Consider the following 20,813-nt stretch of genomic DNA (forward strand, 5'->3'; position numbering starts at 1 on the left):
TAAAAAAAAACAAGAAGTAGTCTCATGGGCCCACTACTCAGATCTGTGGAGATAAATACAAGCAGAAATAGCTTAATAAGTTGAAGATCATTTCCTATTTGGGGATTTGGGGTGGAGAAGGTGGTGTAGCTCTTTTTGTTTTATGTTAAATGTCATATAGAACTATTTTTCTTTTAAAAATATTTAATATGATCTACTAAAAAAAATAGGATAAAACTCCTCAGTGCATAGCAAATAAAGGACTAGAAGGAAATACAGCAAAATGTTACTGGTGCTTTTGTTCAGATGACATTTCTAGGATGCGGAAAGGTGAGGGCAGGGGTGGTGGAGATGAAGGAGCATTTTCTAAATTTCCTATAGCCCATACACATTCCTTTTATCTCAGAAAGAGACCCATGAACAGTATTACAAAATCGCATGGACCCTCTGACTTGTCTCATTTCAAACAGGTTTGAGGAGGACCTTCTCTTCCTGTGGTGATCACTGGGAAACTTTCTTGCAGGCTGACTATTAATGATGGAAAAGCAAGAGATCAGGGAGTCACTCAGGACAATGTCAAGGGTGATTCCAATGTTTCTCCTGTCTGAAATCATACCACTGAGCCTCCATCCTTTAAAGTATAGCTTGGCGATCTGCCAAAGAGTAGCTCTAACTCCTCACATTTGCATGATCTTTTACTTTTTCAGAATTCATCTACAGCCATTATCTTATTTGACAATTATTATTTGATCCCCAACAATAACCCCAGGATGGGACAGGATCAATATTATTAGATCAAGATGAGCATGGTGAGGCATGTCTACAATCCCGGGGGGCTGAGACAGAAGGATTGCAAGTTCGAGGCCAGGCTCAGCAACTTAGCGAGACTCTGTCTCAAAATAAAAATTAAAATGCTGTGGATATTGCTGAGTGGTTAAGCATCCCTATTTTCAATCCCAATTCCAAAAAAAAAAAAAAAAGGAAATTAGTTTGATTTTACAAGCTGAGGTTCAGAGAGATGAAGTGATAATAGGGCTCAGGGCTGAGGTCCAGGACTGACTTCTAGACCAGACTCTCTTAAGCTTCAGATGCTCCCAAGAAAGTAGCTGTCACAACCAAATGTGAATAAATTTTCCTCCCAATAATCTTTGTGTAAGCAAACAAACAAATAACAACCATTAAAAAGGTCACCAAATGGGAAGTAAGAGTGTCTCCTGCAGAAATTACTACTATTAATGGTTTTGCAAATATAAATATAAATTTGTCTTTCAGTTTTGAACAAATATGCAAAACTGTATTTAGTATAAATGGGGTCATTTTAAGTGCTGTTCTTTTGGTTCCCTCATTCCCCAGGGCTGCAGATTGATACCAGGACCTCGTGGATGCTAGGTAAGTTCTCTCCCCTGAGCCATCCCTAGCCCTGCTCATTTGTTTATACTTAGCAATAGAGTGTGCATGGCTTTCCATGTAGGAACATCTTTTTCAGTGACTGCACAGTATTCAATGATATAGCTATATTTTAATTTATTTACCTGACCCCATGTTGAAAGACAAGTTGTTTCCCATAGACTGATACAATAAATAATGCTATGATAAATAACTGTACACACATCTCTGTACATTCGGCTTATTTCCTGGGACACATTCCCCGAAGAACAACTAAAGGATGTAAACATTAAAAATGTGAATACATATGACCAGGTTGCTCTTGTAAAAGCCCATTAAATGCAGACAGGCCACCAAAATATCAGAGAATGCCTGTCTCCCACTCCCACCTGCAAGGGGCATCAGTGGTGTTTTAAATCTTCACTCTCCTGATGGGTCAATGCCACATCTCATACTCGTTACAACTTACACTATCCACCCACTCAGCCTTATGGCCATTTTCCATATCTCTTTTAGCCTTTTTCCCCTCCCATTTTTCTAGGAGTGAACATTTTCCTTTGGACTTTTGAGAACTGAAGGAGTTTCTAATTGTTTCCAAATAACAGCTTTTGACAGGGATTAATTTGGACACTAGCTGGGGCCAGGGAGGAGCACGTATTCCGCGAGGACCTGTGAGCACGGTGGGCATGTCTGCCATCCCAGGGATCAGCTGGGGCGCGGGTCTGGTGGAGAGGAGCCGGGAGCGCACCTACCTCCACGAAGGCGAACTTCTCCTCGCTCGTGTAGTTGTAGCGCGTGGCTCTCTCGTACTCCTCCGCGGTGCCCGGGCAGTCCTTGTTGCAGAACTTGTCCGTGGGGTGAACGAGCTTCCAGGAGTACTGAAGAGAGAAGGACAATCCCAATCAAGGTCCATCAACTGGTGAATGGGTACCAAATGAGGCATATCGGGGTCCGGGCATACTCTTCAGCCACAAAGGTACCGAATCATGCTCCAGAGATAAACCCTGGAAATGCGTGGAATCAAAGAAGCCAGATACAAAAGCCTACGTGCTGTATGAGTCTATTTGTAGGAAACATTCAGAATAGGGAGACCTACAGGGACGGAGAGGAGTTGGCTTGGGGCTGGAGGGATGGGAAGGGGTGAGCATATATTGGATTTCTTTTTAAAGTGATGAAGATGTTCTCAGTTTGACACTGGAGTTGTTAGACAACTCTGTGAATGTAGTAAACAACAAACAAACAAAAACCAATGAAATCACACTCTGAGCAGGAATGCGGTATGCTATGTAAATTACATCTCCATAAAGTCATTAGCAAAGGGGAGAGGTGGGCAGACAGCTTCTAGGTGAATGGAGGTCAATGTGAGGCCCTGTGCCCCCAGGACACCTACCACCTCCATGACATGGGCACTCCACTTGGATAACAGCTGAAGGCCCCGCAGGGCCAGGTCAAACAGCTCCCGGTACTCCTCATCCGACTTCTGGCTGTCCAGCCCGGAACCTGTCACCACCTGGAGGACATCCACAGTCACTCACTGTTCACATGCCTGGTAAGTTTGTACACCTCTTACTGATTTCCCCCAAGAACTCATAGGGAAGTGATTATGCCCCCTTGACAGGTGAACTGGGGCTCAGACAGGTGCCTTGCTAAAGGCCTGTAGATGGCTGGGGTCCCAATTCAGGAGGCACAATGCCAGAGCCCCACCTGCCACCACCCAGGGGCACAGAGGCACATTCCACGTAGGAAGGGCAGACTACAGTGGCTCAAGCACATATCCTTGCACAGAGATCTTAAATATGTATATGTAAGCAAGCAACACTGACTTCCACACCACAATCTGACTCTTAATACATGAGACTCCCTCTAATCTTGCATATAAAATGCTCATCACAAGTCACTCAATTAAATCTATCTGTAGCCCTCAAATCAAAAACTTTGTAGTGATGTCTCAGTCATGTGCAGAGATGTACAAATTCACAGCTAAGGACAACTCTGTCCCTGTTCAGCTCTCACACTGGAAACAGGTGTCCCTTTTCCGTCTACTTAGTGCCATGCTACCCATATTTTTGTGCTTTGTTGTGAATTAACAAATGAAAAAGTCCCTAGGCATAGGACTGATGTGCTGTGCATGTTCCTACCTGCACGAATGTATAAGAGGCCTTATGGAAAAACTCCAAGTGTTAGATAAGCCTTGTTCAGGCATAAGTTACAGTGCTTTTGGCCCTCAGAATATGTCAATGAATCCCCACTGTATAACACACAATGTATCTTTAAACAGAAACACGTCTAAAACTTCATCAGTAGGTGAAAACACTGTGCCCAGAAGCTCATAGGGACCCAACTCTGTATTTCTCCTTGGATCAATTGTTCAGTATTTACAAATTCAGGGTTCACGGCCACTTTAAAGGATATGACTACTGCAAATAATGAGAACTGGCTTGATACAAACAGGAAGAGATCATGGTTGCTTGGCCCTCTGAACCCAGGGCTCTGCATCCAATGGGTTTATACAATAGTAGATGGAAAAATATTCAGAAAGAATGCATCTTTACAATATATGTACTTACTTTTTCTTGTTGTTATTACCTAAATAATACTGTGTATCAATTATTTACATAGCATTTACATTGACTTGGGTATTACAAGTAATCTACAGATCATTTAAAGTACATAGGAGGATGCATGTAGGTTATATTCAAATACTACATTATTTTATAAAAGGGACTTCAGAGTGCCGTTGGATATTGATATCAGGTGAGGTCCTAGAATAAATCCCCTATGGATACTTTGGGACATTGTAATTAAAAACAAAAAATATGCTTTGGATCAGGTACATCCTTAGTCCACTAAAACCTAAGAATAAAGGAGTCTAGCCCTTGGATAAATGATTTTTTTTCTGTGGCTTACTTCAGTTGATTGGCACATTTAGTAAGAAAGTTCACCCTTGCCCATTGGGCCATTGGTGAAATGACCACACTGCCTGCATTTGTCAGACTAAATGTCAGACCAAAGACCTTTCCTGAGTTTGGGTTTTGGAAAAAAAAAAGATCCTTATGGCTGCTGGCCACATGGTGGAACCAGAGAGCAAACATGGACCAGCCCAGTCTTCCAGGATGGTGGAGCTCATGGGGTCTGTTTATCCAACCGCTTATCAGGAGGGCTGTCCACGGGGAGAGACCCAGGAGAACACAGCACCCAAATATTAATCACGGTTAGTTCTGAGATGGTAGGATCTTACAGGATTGCTTTCTCTTCTTCTGCTTATCTGTTTTTTTTTCCCCTGATTTTGTTATGCTGATCATATTTCCATGAAAATTCAATGAAATGTCACTATTAGGATTACAGGAGATTTTTTTTTTATAGTCCTTTTTTTGTCCCTAACTGCATTTAATTTTTTTTTTTTTAAACAATGATCATTCCTTAGTATGTAGCTTCTAAAATATTGGATAGTGTTAGGTACACAAGTGCTCAGAACTCCTTTTCTTGAGCTTGAGGGTAGGGACAACCTGGGTCCTGTGTGCGGGGCGGGGTGGAGGGGCAATTCATAATCACTGGGCTCTTCCTCTTTGCTAGGAACAGCACACATTCCAGACGCCACATCATCTCATTTTTTTTTTTTCAGTGAATCTTTTGGGATAGATACTATTGCTACTCCCCATTTCTAATAAATTTTAAATTTTTGATTGATACATAGTATCTCTCTATATATGCATAGGGCACAGTGTGACTTTTCAACACATGTATTTGTCTAATGATCAGATCAGGGTGATTGGCATTATCTGTCTCACCAGTCATCCATCATGTCTTCGTGCTGGGAACGTTAAAAATCCTCTCTACTAGCTGCTCTGAAATAACTGTTGTCAACCACAGTCGTCCCACTGTGCCACAGAACACTGGAACTTACTCCTCCCATCCAACCATCCTCTGTCCATTACTCCCTCCTGCATACCCTTCCCAGGCTTTGATGTTACCCCCATCATGCAGAGAGGAAAGGGAAGCACAGAGATTTGAACAACTTGCAAAGGGCAGAATTAACCCTGGTTCTGTCTGGCTCTAACTGTCCATGCTCTGGGCAGCTCTGCCCTCCTGCCCCAGATGTGTAGTCCCTGCCACTCCCCAGTATCCCAGGTGTTCCTGCTCTTTCCCAGCTGCTCCTCTCCCCGCCTGGCCCACATGCCTCCGTCCCTGGCGGCCAGAGCTCACCTCACTGTTGCTGTAGCGAGCGAGCTCCGAGATGAAGCGGATGTGGTCATCCCGGATCTGAACCATCTGCTCGCAGATGTTGTACTGGGGGCTGATGCTGCTCTGTGTGCACGTCCACCTGGGTAGAAAACCACAGGGTCAGAGCCCGGCCAGCCCCAGGCTCCTGGGTGGGACACGCTCCTTCCACTCCCTAGTTGTTCCTGGTCCTCAGCCAACATGGCTGGCTCCCTGGGTGAACCAGAAAGCGGTGTCCCGAGCCTGCCAAGTGTGGTGCTGTGGAGACCGCAGGCTTCGAGGAACAGTCCTCCTCCTCCTCCTCTTCCTTGTGGCCATCCTCCTCCAAGGAGGCTCAACCACAGGCCTTTCCAGCTATCAGGTCCACAATACTTACCAGTTCCACGGCTGGGGAATCACAGCCTCTCTAGGGGTGCAAGGGTTGGAATCCAAGAAAGAAAAAGCAAGGTGGGCAATGGCCCCAAACTGTCCCCTGACTCTAAGAGCACCACCAGCCCTGTGGTAGGAGCTGGCTCTGGAGGGCTTGGAGCTGGACTGGGGAAACCCGGTTGGGCTTATGCCTCCTTTCCAGGGTGGCCTGGCCACATGGTCACACCCAGAGTGAGAGTCCAGGACTCCAAGGACCCAGGGCTGGCCTCCTCCTCCTGTTCGTCTCTTTCCTTCTTCCCTGTCCTCCCTTCTTCCTCTCTACCCTTTCTGACACATGTGATTAGGAAAAACCTTACTGCATAGGGAGACTGAGGCAGGAGGATCACAGTTCAAAGCCAGCCTCAGTAACCTAGCAAGGTGCTAAGCAACTCAGTGAGACGCTGTCTCTAAATAAAATATTAAAAGGGCTGGGAATGTGGCTCAGTGGTTAAGCGCTGCTGGGTTTGATCCCCAGTACCAAACCTCTGACTTTCTTCCCTGGTCATACAACAGCCTCCTCCCAACCAGCGTCAGGTGGTCGAGGAGCCAGGCAGGCAAGGGGCAGAAAATAAGCACCTCATCCCTGACCCCGTGCTCCTCCCACCCAGGCAGCCCCAGAGGATGGAGGCACGGGACTGGCGATCCCTGGGAGCTCAGCTGCAGAGCCTGGTGAGTAGAGGTCAAGGGAGCACAGCTGTCCTTGAAGGCACTGAACTCTCACCCATGACCACAGGACAGCCAGCTCCCCTCCACTTGGAAAGGCCATGTCCACTCAGCTCTGGGTGAAATGCACTCAGAAGCAACCCCTACAACGGCATCCGATTTCAAAGCAGACAGCGGAGACTGGAGCCAGATGTCCCCCAAGTCCTGTGAGCCACTGATCCCTCAGACCTCAGCACAGATTCCCTGGGATCGTGGTTGGAAATGACCCAAGGGGAGGCGTCAGCTCACTCACACTGGAACCATTCCGGCCACACGTCACCACGTACTTACTGAATGGTCGCAAAACTCGAGCAGAGAACGGGGAGATGAAGATTGTCACCATCTCTCTCCAGCTGGCCAACAAGAGCCAGCCGCTCCTCCCCACATCTCAGGGAAGGAGGAGGACTCCTGCTGTCCCTCTGAGGGGACGCCATGGGCTACCACTCAGCAGGATGAGGGACATGGTTGTGCTCTGAGCCCTTTTGAACCTGGCAGCAAAGGGCGGATACAAAAGGGCTCCGAGCACCCTCCGCTGCTCCCTCTGGTGGCGCCAGTGATCTGAGGGTCCACCTGCCCAGGGCTCTGGGGAGGGAGGAGGGACTGAAGTGGCCCCTCGGCCCCCTGCCCGGGCCGGGCATCCTCGCAGGAGCCTAGAGACATTACGGCAGGCACTCACTTGGACTTGTTCTCTTCATAGTGAGCACTGGTCTTAATGTATCTGGCCAGCTCTATCTGCATGTCGCCGAACAGGGGCACCACCTGCAGCTGCTGCAAAGGAAGCAAACACAGCGCGTGAGATGTGGCCGGAGGCAGGGGGGCAGCGGGCCTCTGTGTGCGCCTGGGGGCTAGCCCCTTGTTTCTGCTTCTGATGATGCTATTGTGTGAACCCAGAACCAAAAGGAGCCTCAGCTGGCATACTGGTCCTCCCCTGTCTCCAACCAATTCTGTGTTCTAGGCAACCGAGCCCAGAGAGGCAAAGTGACTTGTCTAAAGTCACACAGCCAGGACAATGGATGAAGGCTGAGGACCAGATGGCTAGCCTTGCAGTGGAGGGTCCTTTCTCTTCCTACTGCTCCAGAAGGTAAGCAACTTCCAGCCAAAGGCCAGGGCAAACAGAAGGGAGACTGGCATCTACTCTCTACCTCCCACGCACTAGATACGGGGCCAAACACTTCAGAAGCATTATCTCAGTCCTTACCAACACTGTGTGAAGTCGGGCATGGTGGGACACACCTGTCACAGCTGTAATCCCAGCAGCTTGGGTGGCTGAGGCCGGAGGATGGCAAGTTCAAGGCCAGCCTCAGCTACTTTTTGTTATTGTAGTTGTTCTGCTGCTACTTTTATTTAATTTTTTTTTAAAATTAAATGACAGTAGAATGTATTTTGGCAGAATACACATACATAGAGTATAACTTATTTTATTAGGTTCCCACTCTTGTGGTAGTACGTGATGTGGAGTTACCCTGGTCGTGTATACAAGTACATGGCTAGGAAAGTCGTGACCAATTAATTCTACTGTCTTTCCTATTCCCCTCCCCCCTTCTCTTCATTACCCTTTGTCTAGTCCAATCTATTTCTATTATTCCCTCCCCAACCTCCGTTGCTGGTTTAGCATCCACAAATCTGACAGGACACTCAGCCCTAGGTTCGGGGGGACTGGCTCATTGCACTTAGCATGATGTTCTCCAGCTCCATCCATCATCAGCAAATGCCATGATTTCATTCTTCTTACCAGCCTCAGCAACTTAGTGAGGCCCTAAGCAACTCGGTGAGAACTTTTCTCTAAATAAAATACAAAAAAGGGCTGGGGATGGGGCTCCGTGATTAATTTTCCCCTGGGTTCAATCTCTAGTATCAAAAAGGAAAAAGAAAGAAAGAAATGTGAAGTCAGTACTGTAATCATGTTCATGTCACTAACAAAGAAACTGACAGGCAGGCAGGCTAGCGATGTCCCATAAAGTCAGAGAGCCAGGATTAGGACCCAGGGCTCGGACTCATCTACGTAACCCCAATGAATCCTTGGGGGAACCCTCTGAGGAGTTACCCTGAGATTCGTAGTTCTCAGATAGGAAGATGTGGTTCAGGGAGATTCAGTGACTTTCCCACGGCCATTTAGCTATGCAGCAGCAGCGCCAGACTTTACCCCAGGCCTGACTGTGGAGAGGGTGTCCCCTCCCTTCACAGCCTGCTTATGCACACTGACTCAAGGCAGATTTTGCAAGGGTCTCCCAAGATGAGTCCTGTTTTCATCTAGGCTTGCTCTGGAGAAAAGTAAAAGTTTCAAGCTTGGAAAAAAAGCCCGTTCAAGCAGCAAAACAAGACTCCTCTTGCTCCCCTTGACCCTGCCTGGTGCTCTCCATGCCACACCTTCATGAGATCTCACCAGTTATATGAAACTGGGCGTTCCCATGTCTGAGCCGAGACCAGCTTCATGCCTGCAAGACCCAGCATTAGAAAAAACGGATTCATTTCCAAAGTATGGAAGCCCCTTTGGAAAAAAAAAAATTCAAAGGCTTGATTGACTATAAGTCTTTGTTTTTAAAGATTTAGGAACAAAAGATCAACTCTCTCTCAGAGGCACTAGAACCGACTGAGTGCATAGTGGAGGCTGGTGAGGCAATTCGCCTGACAGGAGGGAGGCCAAGGGGCTTCCAGTGGGCTGGGGGAGAGGCTGGGCTTTTTCAAATGGGAATCCACTTAAAATTCAGTCTTTAGCCCTCCTACTTCCTTGAGCTTTGGTTTATTCTGAAAACAAAAGGAGATACCTCTTTCTTTAGATGACTTCTGGAAAGGGTTAAAGGAAAACACAAGAAGAATCACATGCCCCTAGTGGAATCCCAGGGGAGCTGAGTTTGAGAACTGTGCATGCTTTCTGAGGACAGCCTTCTCTAGTGCCAACTCCTCCACCAGTGGCAGCTAGAAGCTGTCATCCTATTCTCCCGCTGTTGGGGTCTGCAGAGTAACTGCTCAATTAACAGCTCCCCCTACTTTGTGGCAAATTTCATTCCTTTCCCCAGTCCTCTTGATGCTGGTGTAACTCTGACCCCCTGCCCTGCCCCAGCTCCAGTGGCTGACCTTAAAGAACTTATCAATTTTGCTAAGGTTGATTCTCTTCTTGGCATCCAGTTTGTAAATATTACTGACATTTCCATCCATCAGGTAGAGGCCAAAGCCCATAACCTAGAATGAAAAAGGGCAGAGTGCAAAAACTATTGACGTGCACTGGAATTATTAAAAAAAAAAAAAAGCTTTAATTTGTACACATACAAATGGAGACACACATTCATTATGAAAAAAACTCTCATATTTTCAAATATAGACAGGAAACATGGGACTAATTTCAATGATACATTTAGGATATTATGGCAGCCACTTCATGAGCATTGAGTATATGGGCCATAGACTGTTCTTAGGGCTTTAACAAATACTGCTGTTGACCATAATTCTTAGTTCTGACAACATCTTGTGAGTCGGGTTCTAAGCAACAGCCTTGTTCTATGGCTGGGAAATCAGAGACACAGAAAGGTTGGACAGCTTGTCAAAGTCACAAAGATGAGCTGCAGTGACAGGATCTCAACCAGGGTCTGTCAATAAAAATGGGCACATTTAGGTCCTTCTCGAGAATAAGGAGCCTGAGGCCTATCTGGGGTGCAGCACCTCGCAGGCACATAACACTGGCCAATGGTGAATGTAAAAATATCCACCTTTTCCCCTCAAATAAATAACAGTGTAACAGTTCCTATAGAGACATGGGTGACATGTCAAGTAGGTCAACATTCTCATTTCAACCCCCAAAGCTTGTTTGTTTTCCTCCTATGTGGAATGTGCAGCTGAAGGGGTGCGGCTAGACGTAAGATGTGGGACAGTCACTTCTCGCTGTGCCTCTATTTCTCATCCAACACCGAAGAGAGTCGACTGGAAGACTATTCAGGTCGGATGGCTTCCCTCTTGGGTCCTACCTGTGCTGTAGGATGAGTGCGGGACTTTTCCTGTTAAGGATGCATGGCGCCCTCTGGTGGCATTTGATTTCATTAATACAAACTGCAGAGCCGTGAAATAGCTCAACAGTGTTGGAAGCCAGACTGAAGATGGTGAAGAATTCAGAGAGAAGTGGGCTGGGAAGTTAGGATGTAGGGGAATTAAAGAGCATTGAGAGGAAAAAAAAAATTCTGGAGAATTTGAAGGTCGTATCTAACACTGCTTGGTGGACTGGAGTTTCATAACCTAGCTCATGGAGGGAGCAAGCAAGGGCAGAGCTGGGTACTGCCCAAGCATGGAGCTGGGCTGTCAAAGGGTCTGAACTTTGAATAACCTCTCTGGGTTTCTGGCGGCCAAGAGGAAGCTGGAGTGAACAAGTCATACACACATACTGCCTTGTGCTATAGTTTGAAGGTGTCTTGTTCCCCCTAGATCACACGCAGGATTCTAATCTCCAAAGTTACAAGGTAAGGGTATTAAGAGGATGAAAACCTTAACCCCATGATGGTTCAGAGGTGAGTTCTTTAGAAAGTGATTAAATTAGATTAGCTTATTATGATGGAGGTCCCATGATTGAATCCTGGTGACCTGACAAGCAGGGGAGAGAGACCACACAGAGATACATATAGTTTCCTGCCATGATGTGATACAGTCAGGGAGGAACTTTGCCAGAGCCTATACCATGCTGCTTGGACTTCCAGTCCCCCAAACTATGAGCCAACTAAATCTTTTTTCTTTGTACTTTACATCAGGTATTTTGACAAAGCAATGAAATATACCCTACAAACTCAATTGGGGTGCCAGAAATGTAAGGACAGGAATACTAACCCAGGTCAGGGGTTCTTAAAATGCCAAAAGTGGTGAGAGAGAGAGAGAGAGAGAGAGAGAGAGAGAGAGGGGGGGGGAAAAGAAACACTTTGGAAGATGAGGTTTGAGGGAAGAAAGAATCAAAAGGGGGGTGCTCTATGGTGCATGTGAAGACATGGAGAAAGTTGTTCCTGTCAGTGCTATAACTATTGGAGAGGAATTCGAAATAATCTTAGCAGACAATGATATATTGTGGTTAAAGCCAAGAAGACTCATCTATGTTATTTTAGTCAATTGCTGCAAAATATTCCAAATACATTTAAGTACATCTGAGAAAAATTCGACATGCTTACGTATATTGCATATTTTTTAAATATACAAGCATAGAAAAAAATTAAAAGAATATACATCACAATTCTGAAGATGTTATCTCCTGGGTAAAAGATGGTGACAGGTTGAAATTTTTTAATGCTTTTTTGGATATCCTAGATTTTCCCCATTAATAATTTTAGGATAAAATTTGTAAACTGTTGAGATAATTATGACCATTTGACAAACTAAAGCAAAAGCCCTAAGATTCTGTTTTCCCTCTGATTCAGCAATTTCTCTTTCATAATGTTAAGCTTGACCAACAGAGGTGCATAAAAGCTGTTCTACACTGCGTGTGGTGGCACACGCCTATAATCCCAGTGGCTCAAGAGGCTGAGGCAGGAGGATCGAGAGTTCAAAGCCAGACTCAGCAATAGCGAGGTGCTAAGCAATTCAGAGAGAGCTGTCTCTTAATAAAATACAAAATAGGGCTGAGGATAAGACTCAGAGGTTGAGTGCCTCTGAGTTTAGTCCCTGGAACCAAAAAAAAAAAAAAACCCAACAACAAAAAAAGCTGTGCTATGAGGGTTTTAATGCAGTTTAGCAAACAAAAATCCCACCCCAGGGAACATGTTAAACAACAACATCCCCATAGAATGGAATAGTGGGCAACCATAAAAATTATATTGCAGAAATGTCCTTAATGACACCTTAAAGGTGCATAGGAGATATTAAAGCAAAAGAAGAGACCACATGTGCAGTGAGATCTGTATCACTGTTTAAGAAATAGAAATATTGTTCTTTAAAAATGATTTTAGATAAGGAGGAGGTGGGAGGGCAATCCCTGTCTGCAGTATGCGGTGGGGTTTACCTTGAGCAGCATGTGCTTCTCACTGGGGGTCAGGTACATCTTGTTCTCGTAGTAATCCACGCAGATGTTCACGATGTCTGCCAGCAGCTCCTCGTAGCCAGGGATCACTTCCAGTTGCTGGTGGAGACACTGAAACAGCACCCGCCCTCAGGACAAGCACAAGACACCCGCTCCTGCATCCTCACCTGCCACACAGTTTGGGCAGCAGTGACTGAGCACGTGGCTCTACTGATGGCCCAGGAGTCATGAATGGCCCTGGGGGAGAGGAGCCTTCACACCAGGCAGTCTGATGCCTGAATGCCCTTGTGAATGCCACCCAAGTGGCTGGGTAGCCAGAGCTCCTGCATGCCTCCTGTGCAGGGAGCTTGCTTGCCTTGGAGCCTCCATCTCAATCCCTGGCAATTGCAAGTAAGAAGCACTCTCTTAGGCAGAGCCAAAGCAGCTCAGTTTTACAACAGGCCTGTAGTAATTTCAGCTCGGCTCTGAAGGCATGGACTTATCTGTGCTGTTTTCATCAGACAAGGGCAGGGAAAGACCCACAGGGTGGGGTTTGGGGGCACCTGGGCCAGTAGGTGTCTCCTCCTGGCAGGACACAGAAGTACAGAAACATCTCCTGCAGAGAAGGAGAGGTTCCCATCCCTGCGCTCTCTCCAAAGGAGCAAACAGTCCTGTGGGACACCCAAGAAGGGCACTGCTGGAGCTCTGTACAGGCAGCAGGGGGCTCAGTCTCCTGGGGCCTCAGACACTGGGCAGTGAACAGAGCAGGAAGGATCCTGCCAACTCTGGGCCTCCGCCCAGGGAGCTGAGCCTAAAACCCCTGGGGAGATGCAGGGCCCCTCAGCACTGGCCTGAGTCCTGCCAGCATTCTTGCCAGCACCTGTTGAGGCTGACCTGACAGAGGGTGGGACGAGTCAGGCTGTGCTGGGTATAATGGGAGAGTGACAGCTGAGTGGTCATGCCCTGAAAAGCAGGGACCAGAGCTCTGGACCTCTTCCTCCTCTCCTGGCTTTGCATGGGTCATGGTTTGGCTATGAGACACCCCCGCAAAAAGCTCATGTGTTCAGAGGTGAAATGATTGGTTGATCCCTTTGATGGGCTAATAATCTGAAAGGACTACTGGGTGGTAAAGATAGGCAGGTAGGATATGGCCTGGACTGTAGCTTGTCCCTGACTCCTCACTCTGCTTCCTGGATGCCAAGAGCTGAGCAACCTTCCTCCACCTCATCCTTCCATCTTGATGTTCCGCCTCCCCTCACACCCAGAGCCATGGAGTCAGCCAACCAGCACTAAGGTACTAAAACTGTAAGCCCCAAATAAACTTTTCCTCCTCTAAGTTGCTGTCAGGTCTTTTGATCACAAAGCCCACCCACAGAGCATGCCGAGGGCTTTTTGTACAGCATCTCATTTATTTCTCACAATAGTCCCGTGAGATAAATCCTCATAATATATTCAAAGTGACAGACCCATTTTATACATGAGAACTTGAGGCCTGGCCTTTGCCCAAGGTGTGGCAGTGGGTGGTGGTCCTGCTCTCTGATCCTCTACCCTGGCTGAAGGCTTTCAGAGGACAGGGCCTGGAGAGGGTGGAAGGGCCATCTGTGGTTGGGAGGGAGGCTGAAGGCTGCAGTGATTTTTCACTCTTGTGATGGGCGGTGGAGACAGAAGGTGTAGACAAGGCTCATTTGCTTGGGCTTGAGGTTCACCCAGCCTCTAGGCCCCTGTTTCCCCAAGATGCCAGGCAGGACCCACCTGGGTGATCCTGTTGTGGTTGGCCAGGAACATAGAGAGGTTCTGCGATTCCTGAATGGACTGAGGGTCCGCCATCTTCCTCAGGAACTGTGCCGCCCTGAAAGGTAGATGGCAGGTGAGACAGAGGAGCATCTGCACACCCTGAGCCTGAGGTACGTCCCGTGGGCTCCTATTTCCACCCTACCCAGAGTGACACTGTCCCCCGAGGTCAGGACAGGGCATCTGAAATTCAAGGGCAGGGATGCACTGAAAATCTCTGAAGCCTTGGAAAGTTTACGGGGAGCCAGCTTCCACTGATGCAGGCGGAGGGGCCAGAGGGAGTGAAAGAAGCACCTGCCCCGGAGCCGCACCGGGAGCCCTGGAGATGCTCAGGTTTTCCTATAAGGAAAACCTCGATGTTTCTCCAGCAAAGAATTGCACGGAAAACAAGTCTGTTACTGTTACAGGATTATAAGATGAAAGCAGGATGGGCGTAGGGCACACAGGGATCTGTGGTAGCAGAGGACCCCTGCCTCGCTCTGGACACGCAGGACATCGGTTGTGGCCATGAGGGCAGCAGTGTGCTCTAACTGTCGAGAGTGTCGGGGAGGATGCTATGCCATGAGCTATCTATGGAATCTCTGTGAATCTGACATTTCTGGGTCAGCTGAGACATGGGCTCTGCCTGCTGGGCACCCCGGGTTTCATGGTGTACACAGAAGAATCAACTTGTGAGAACCAGTCTGCTCACTCCAGGCTCTCTGAGCCCAAGGACATTGTGGGGGGAGAGTCCCTCCTCCCTCCCCAACAGTGACATGGAAAGTCCTTCCACCAGAGGTGGCCAGACACTCTGGGGTTCATCTGAACCTCATGCAACATGTTGGGAGTCTCTTGCTTTTAACTGCTCTTATCTCCTCCTGGGTGACTGTGTCCTGATTTATAAAGAGAAACAACCTCCCCCCGCCCGACACAATTTTAGATGTGGTCCTTTCTTCTAAGCTGACATGGACCCCCCCCAAATCTAAGAGTGAACAGTGTCTGATCAGAGCAGCCCACCTCACCAGTGACTAATGGAGGGATCAGCACATGATCCAGGCTTGAGGGACATCCATCTTCCCTGAGACCTGTGCAAAAGCATTTCCCTGAAAGTTGGGGTTGCTGTCTGGCTGGTGGGAAGCTGCTGCCAGAGATCACCATAAGGCACAACCAGCCTGAGCAGGAGGCTGTTAGAGAGGGAAGGGCAGCAGAGGTGGGGAGACCCAGGCTAACATCGCCACCTAGGCACTGGATGCCGGCATGCCCTGGATGTCTGGGTTCCATAAGCCAACTCATTTCTGTCTTCTGCATAAGCAGTTTGGATGGCTTTCTGAGTCTTGCAGAAAAATGACTAATGTAAGTACTAGAGTCCTGATCTGGAATGTCCCTCCAAGGCTCCCATGTTGAAGGCTTGGTCTCCAGTGCAGCAATGCACAGAGGGGCTCCTTTGGGGAAGTGATCAAATCATGAGGGGTCTGATCTCATCATGGATTAATCCACTGATGGCTATTGAGAAGGGGTAGAAACTAGGTGATGTAATAGGGCCTACTTGGAAGAAGTATGTCCAGCTACCCAGCTGCTGTCCGGGAAGAGGGCCCCGCGGGAGAGGGTGCTGACCTCTTGTAGGCAGAGTGGTCGTTCTTGACACTGCACTTCATGTTCTTCAGCTCGTCCAAGACAGCGAACATGTTGATGAACTTGCCCAGGGTCAGCAGGTAGGCCTCGGACACAAAGTCCTTCCTGCGCTCCGCGTGGCACAGACGCTTCACCTCGCTGCAGAATCGCTCGATGGCCTTGCGCTGGGGGCAGAGGGGCAGGCGTAAGGGGGAGGCGGCCCCAGGGGTGGGGGCAGTGGCTCCCTCTGCTTTCTGGTCAAGGCTCTCCTGGGTTCTCCCCAGGCCACTGAAAGAGTGGCAGATCTTTCGGGTGGACTTTCTCAGAGAAGCATTTCAATCCAAATCTGATTTTAGAGGCAACCTGGATCTGGCCCTGAGTGAGTCGAACCAATGAATTCGTCCAACACACTTTCATTTAGAAGCATCATTATGTCTTATTCATTTTGTGTCCCCAACACCTGGGACAGTGTCAGGCACTGGCCAATAAGGAGGAAGAGGCCAAGAGTGTGTGAGAACCATCCAGAGAAAGGGGCTCATGATGATCAATAACTCTTTATTGAGCATCTACTGTGTGCCAGGTACCATTCCAGGCCTACCCCAGTAAAGCTGGTGTCAGGAAAAAACAAAAAAGAGAAAAAACAGTTCAACAAGAGAAAAAGAGGCTGCTGCTGTGTTCCAGGGGCAGTGAGCAGGAAAAAAAAAAAAAAAAAAAAAAGAGGAGGAGGAGAAGAAATGGAAGGAAAGGAGAGGAGAAGTGGGGAAAGAAATGACGGCTCCAACGTGAGCCGTGAGCCTGGGACCCTGCAGTCAGCCACCCTCTCCCCAAAGACCACACCCAGTAGCTTTCCACCACCATGAGAACCTTCCCCATCAGCCCCGTGCAATCAACAGCTGCTCCCCACGAGTGGCCAGGAGCACCTGAGATGCTCTCTGTGACTGAGGAGCTGCATTCTTGATCGTACTTAATTTTAATTAATATCAGTAGTCACACGTGGCCAGTGACTGTGGCGCTGGCCAGCCGGGTTCTAAATTACTATGGATCCTCCCTTCTGCGAATGCCTCTAAGGAGGCCTCAGCTTAGCACTCCAGGGTCTTTGGGCAGCTCTCCTCTTGCAGGTCTGTCTGCCTTCGCAAAGAGACTTGCGGCTCCTGGAAGCCGGGTCTGTGCTGCTAATAGCAGCCGCGGCCGTGGGACCTGCTGTGGAACAGGGCTCTACTTGTTCTTTACCAATGGACCTCATTTATCCTCACCTCCTTGTGCTACACTGACCCCGCAGGCATTGCCACTGTGCAGGGGACTGGCAGGGAATCCGTCCATGACACTCAGCTCCATGGGGAACCACGAAGAGGGCGCACTGTGTGTCATGATGCCCACCCTGGAGTCCAGCCTGGCCGCCAGTTACCAACCTGTCCTCCTCAGCTGTTTTTGATGTGACTGTGACACCCTGCTCCCTCTACTCATGTGCTTCCCTGTGGCCCCTGTCCAGCCAGCCTGCCCACTCAGAGAAGCCCTGGCCCTCTCTCTTCCATTCCTTTTATTTTTGGTACCAGGGATTGAACCCAGGGGCACTCGACCACTGAGCCACATCTCCAGCCCTTTTTAATATTTTATTTAGAGACAGGGTTTCACTGAGTTGCTTAGGGCCTCACTAAGTCACTGAGGCTGGCTTTGAACTCATGATCCTCCTACCTCAGCCTTCCAAGCTACAAGGAATATGGGCATGTGCCACTACACTGGCTCATTCCTTCTTGATACCATCACTCTCGCAGGCCTCCCAACTGGCCTCCCTGCTGTCCCTCTGCTCCTGCTCCCAACCTCTTCCTGTCCCCCCCAACATGCCATCCACCCCTATACAGCAGCCAGAGGTTGTCACAAAAGCTCAGATCAGATCAAGTCACCCAAACCCTCCAGTGGCCTCCCATGGCCTTGAATGACATCTCAGGGTCCACAGTGCCCTCCCCACAGTCTCCTCCTTCCTCTCCCGCTCCCCCATCTTCACTGAGTTCCTGTCTCCCTGTCTTCCTTCTATTTCTTAAACACACCAGACCTGAGGGCTTTGGCCTTATAGTACTTTCTCCAGGGAGTGCTCTTGCTCCTGAGCACTGCAGGCAGCCTCTCTCTCACTGCCCAGAGCTCAGTCCACACACATGTCCCAAGAGACTGTCCCTAAAGAGCACCAGCAGATGCTCCACAACCGGGAACGGTTTTAAATATTAGTTTGCTCGCCGCACTAATTATGCCCTGAAAATCACTTTTTATAGTCAGTCTCTCCCCGTGCCCAGAACACACTCACTGACTCATCAGATGTAACCTACATGGGGCTAGGGACATGTGTCTGTTTTGCTCACACAGGGGTTTGTAGGTAGCTTTCTAAAAATAGCTGCTAGATGAATAGACAGCATGGCACCAAGGTGCAGAGCCTGGTGTCTGGAAGACAGGTGGTCTTCTCACGTCTCCTGATGCAGAACCACCAGGCCAGCTCACCTGGAAGTACATGAACTTCATGAGTTTGGTGACCTCCGGTTCCAGCACTTCCACGGTCTTCTCATAGATCTCCACTCGGTTGGGCTGCTCGTTGCACTTCACCTGTGGGCAGAGGAGGGGACTCAGCACCCTGGTTCGTCCACACAGTCCTGGTCCACACCTGTGGTCTTATTAATAAGGATACCCTTTACTCTCACAAGGGCCTCTGTTGGGAAGTAACTGATTCCAAAAGCAAGAAGCTGGGATGGCAGAGGCACCCCCCCCCCCCAGAGACTGGCTGCACATAAGGAACCAGCTGGTCCCAAGACAGGAACCCCGCTCCCTTTTTTGGTGTTCTGTGCTATGAACAGGAGCTTCCCACTTTGGCCTTTCCCCAGCCCTGTCCCAGGGGGGCCCAGTCAGATTCTAGGCAAAGAGCAATGTTCTATCCCTTGCTCCCCTAGCCATCCCCAGGCCAACGTCGGCCAACATCAGACGTGCCATTAAAAACCCATTTCCCCTCCCAGTGGTTTTCAAGCATTGTGCACATCAGAATCACGTGGCAGACACTCTACAACACGCTTGCCAAAACCACCAGCAGGTCAACTGAATCTGAAGATTGAGGAGAGGCGGTTTAAGGACACTCTTCACAGATGGTCAGAAATTCTCAAAATGGTAGCAAGGGCTGGGTTGTGACTCAGTGGTAGGGTGCTTGCCTAGCACATGTAAGGCACTGGGTTTGATCCTCAGCACCACATAAAATAAATAAGTAAAATACAGGTATGCCTCATCTACAACTAAAAAAAAATTTTAAAAAAGGTAGCAAGTGCTAAATACTCATCCATGGATGATCAAATGGATTCAATGATGTGTTCACACAATACACTGATGAACTCTTAGAAGGGATGAGATAGAACTACATGAATTGCCATAACAGCACTGTCACCATAAGCTAGCAGGTGAACAACAGGATGATTTGATCCTGTTTTTGTTAAGCAAAACAAAACTCTTTGTGTTCATATAAAAGACAGGCAGATGAAATCAGTAAGGCTGAAAAACTGCAAATAGCATTTCTCCCCAAGGACCAGGATTAGGAGGAGAGGAATAGATTGCTTACTTTATACACCTGAGGTTTGTTGATTTGTGATGATGGAACTCATTAGTTATATGACAATGATGGTTAAAAAAAATATGTGTATGTTTTGACATAAAAAAAGTCAGTAATGAAGAATTTTTTAAAAGCAAAAGGCAGAATAATATAAGAAAGAGACAACACTGTTATAAATGATAAAAATGTACAAAATAATATTCGTGCCAGGGAGACGACACAGAAGAATATGCAGCAAAGTGTTCCCAGTGATGATCTATGGAGAAAGGTGGGTTTGGCTGATGGGGCCAGGAGGTCTTATATTTTACTTTACATCCTTCTGCCATGGTTTAGGTGTCAGAAAATTAGCATGTACAGTTTTTGAAATAAGATACTATGCATACTGTGTACTGCACAAACCTTTAAGTCCCTGGGCATGGGCCCTGGTCATCAGTGACTTCAGGCTGCTTCCTTGGATGAGAGGCCCTGACTTACCCCCTCCCACCTGGAAAAGCTCAGCAAATGTTTGTGAGTAGAGTGAGAAGGAGTAAGGGCCATCTCACCTGGGGAATGGCCCGGGAACAGCTGCGCCAGGTGTACAGCATGACAGCATACTCATGTCCCTCCTCCAGCATTTCATTCTGAAAGAGCAAAACCAGGGGGCAGTGAGAAATGACATCCAAGCTGCTGGCTTCTCAAGAGCCTCACTATCACGGGGGTGGTCTGGGGACCAGCAGCATCGGCACCGTCAGCAGGGTGCGCACTAGCAAGGCAGACTCTCAGGCACCCCCTTGTCTGTGGAATAACAAACCCACATCTCAACAAAATGCTCAGAGGACTCACTTGCACAAGAGTAAGAGAAACTGACCTACATCATTCTCATCAGAAGCCCAAGGACTCTATGACAGGGCTACAGTTTTCAAACAGATGGATGGCCACCTTGGAAACGAGGGCAGATCTGCAGTTCCCACAGAAAAAGGTGTCCCAGATATAGTTTGTAAGAAAACGAGCAAGCAAAACTGTATGTAAATAGGTCACAAACCAAAACAGTAGTGATTATAAATATATACTGAATGTCAAAAAAAAAAATTGGTAGCATATGTACCAAGCTCTGAATTACAAGCTCCCTCTGGATTAGAATACTGTGTTACTTTATATATCTACTAGAGTAAGGTAATAGTACTACAATACACAATAGATAATACGTAATACACTAAACTAACA

The 20,813-nt window shown here is 47.9% G+C and overlaps 1 protein-coding gene across 3 annotated transcripts in view; it reads right to left on the bottom strand.

Annotated features, from left to right (window-relative positions):
* Positions 1–20,813, bottom strand: part of Cyfip2 (cytoplasmic FMR1 interacting protein 2) — a 120,984-nt gene that overhangs the window by 72,908 nt on the left and 27,263 nt on the right. For all 3 annotated transcript variants that reach the window (XM_076856393.2, XM_076856394.2, XM_076856395.2), the window contains exons 4-13: positions 20,153–20,230; positions 18,524–18,625; positions 16,040–16,221; positions 14,408–14,504; positions 12,659–12,787; positions 9,769–9,873; positions 7,370–7,461; positions 5,569–5,686; positions 2,756–2,875; positions 2,118–2,243 (exon numbers count right to left, since the gene is read on the bottom strand). In XM_076856393.2, the coding sequence (XP_076712508.1) occupies positions 2,118–2,243; positions 2,756–2,875; positions 5,569–5,686; positions 7,370–7,461; positions 9,769–9,873; positions 12,659–12,787; positions 14,408–14,504; positions 16,040–16,221; positions 18,524–18,625; positions 20,153–20,230 (1,149 nt within the window). The remainder of the gene's footprint in view (positions 1–2,117; positions 2,244–2,755; positions 2,876–5,568; positions 5,687–7,369; positions 7,462–9,768; positions 9,874–12,658; positions 12,788–14,407; positions 14,505–16,039; positions 16,222–18,523; positions 18,626–20,152; positions 20,231–20,813) is intronic.

The sequence above is a fragment of the Callospermophilus lateralis genome, chromosome 5 (assembly GCF_048772815.1).
Source record: "Callospermophilus lateralis isolate mCalLat2 chromosome 5, mCalLat2.hap1, whole genome shotgun sequence".
Taxonomy (NCBI): Eukaryota; Metazoa; Chordata; class Mammalia; order Rodentia; family Sciuridae; genus Callospermophilus; species Callospermophilus lateralis.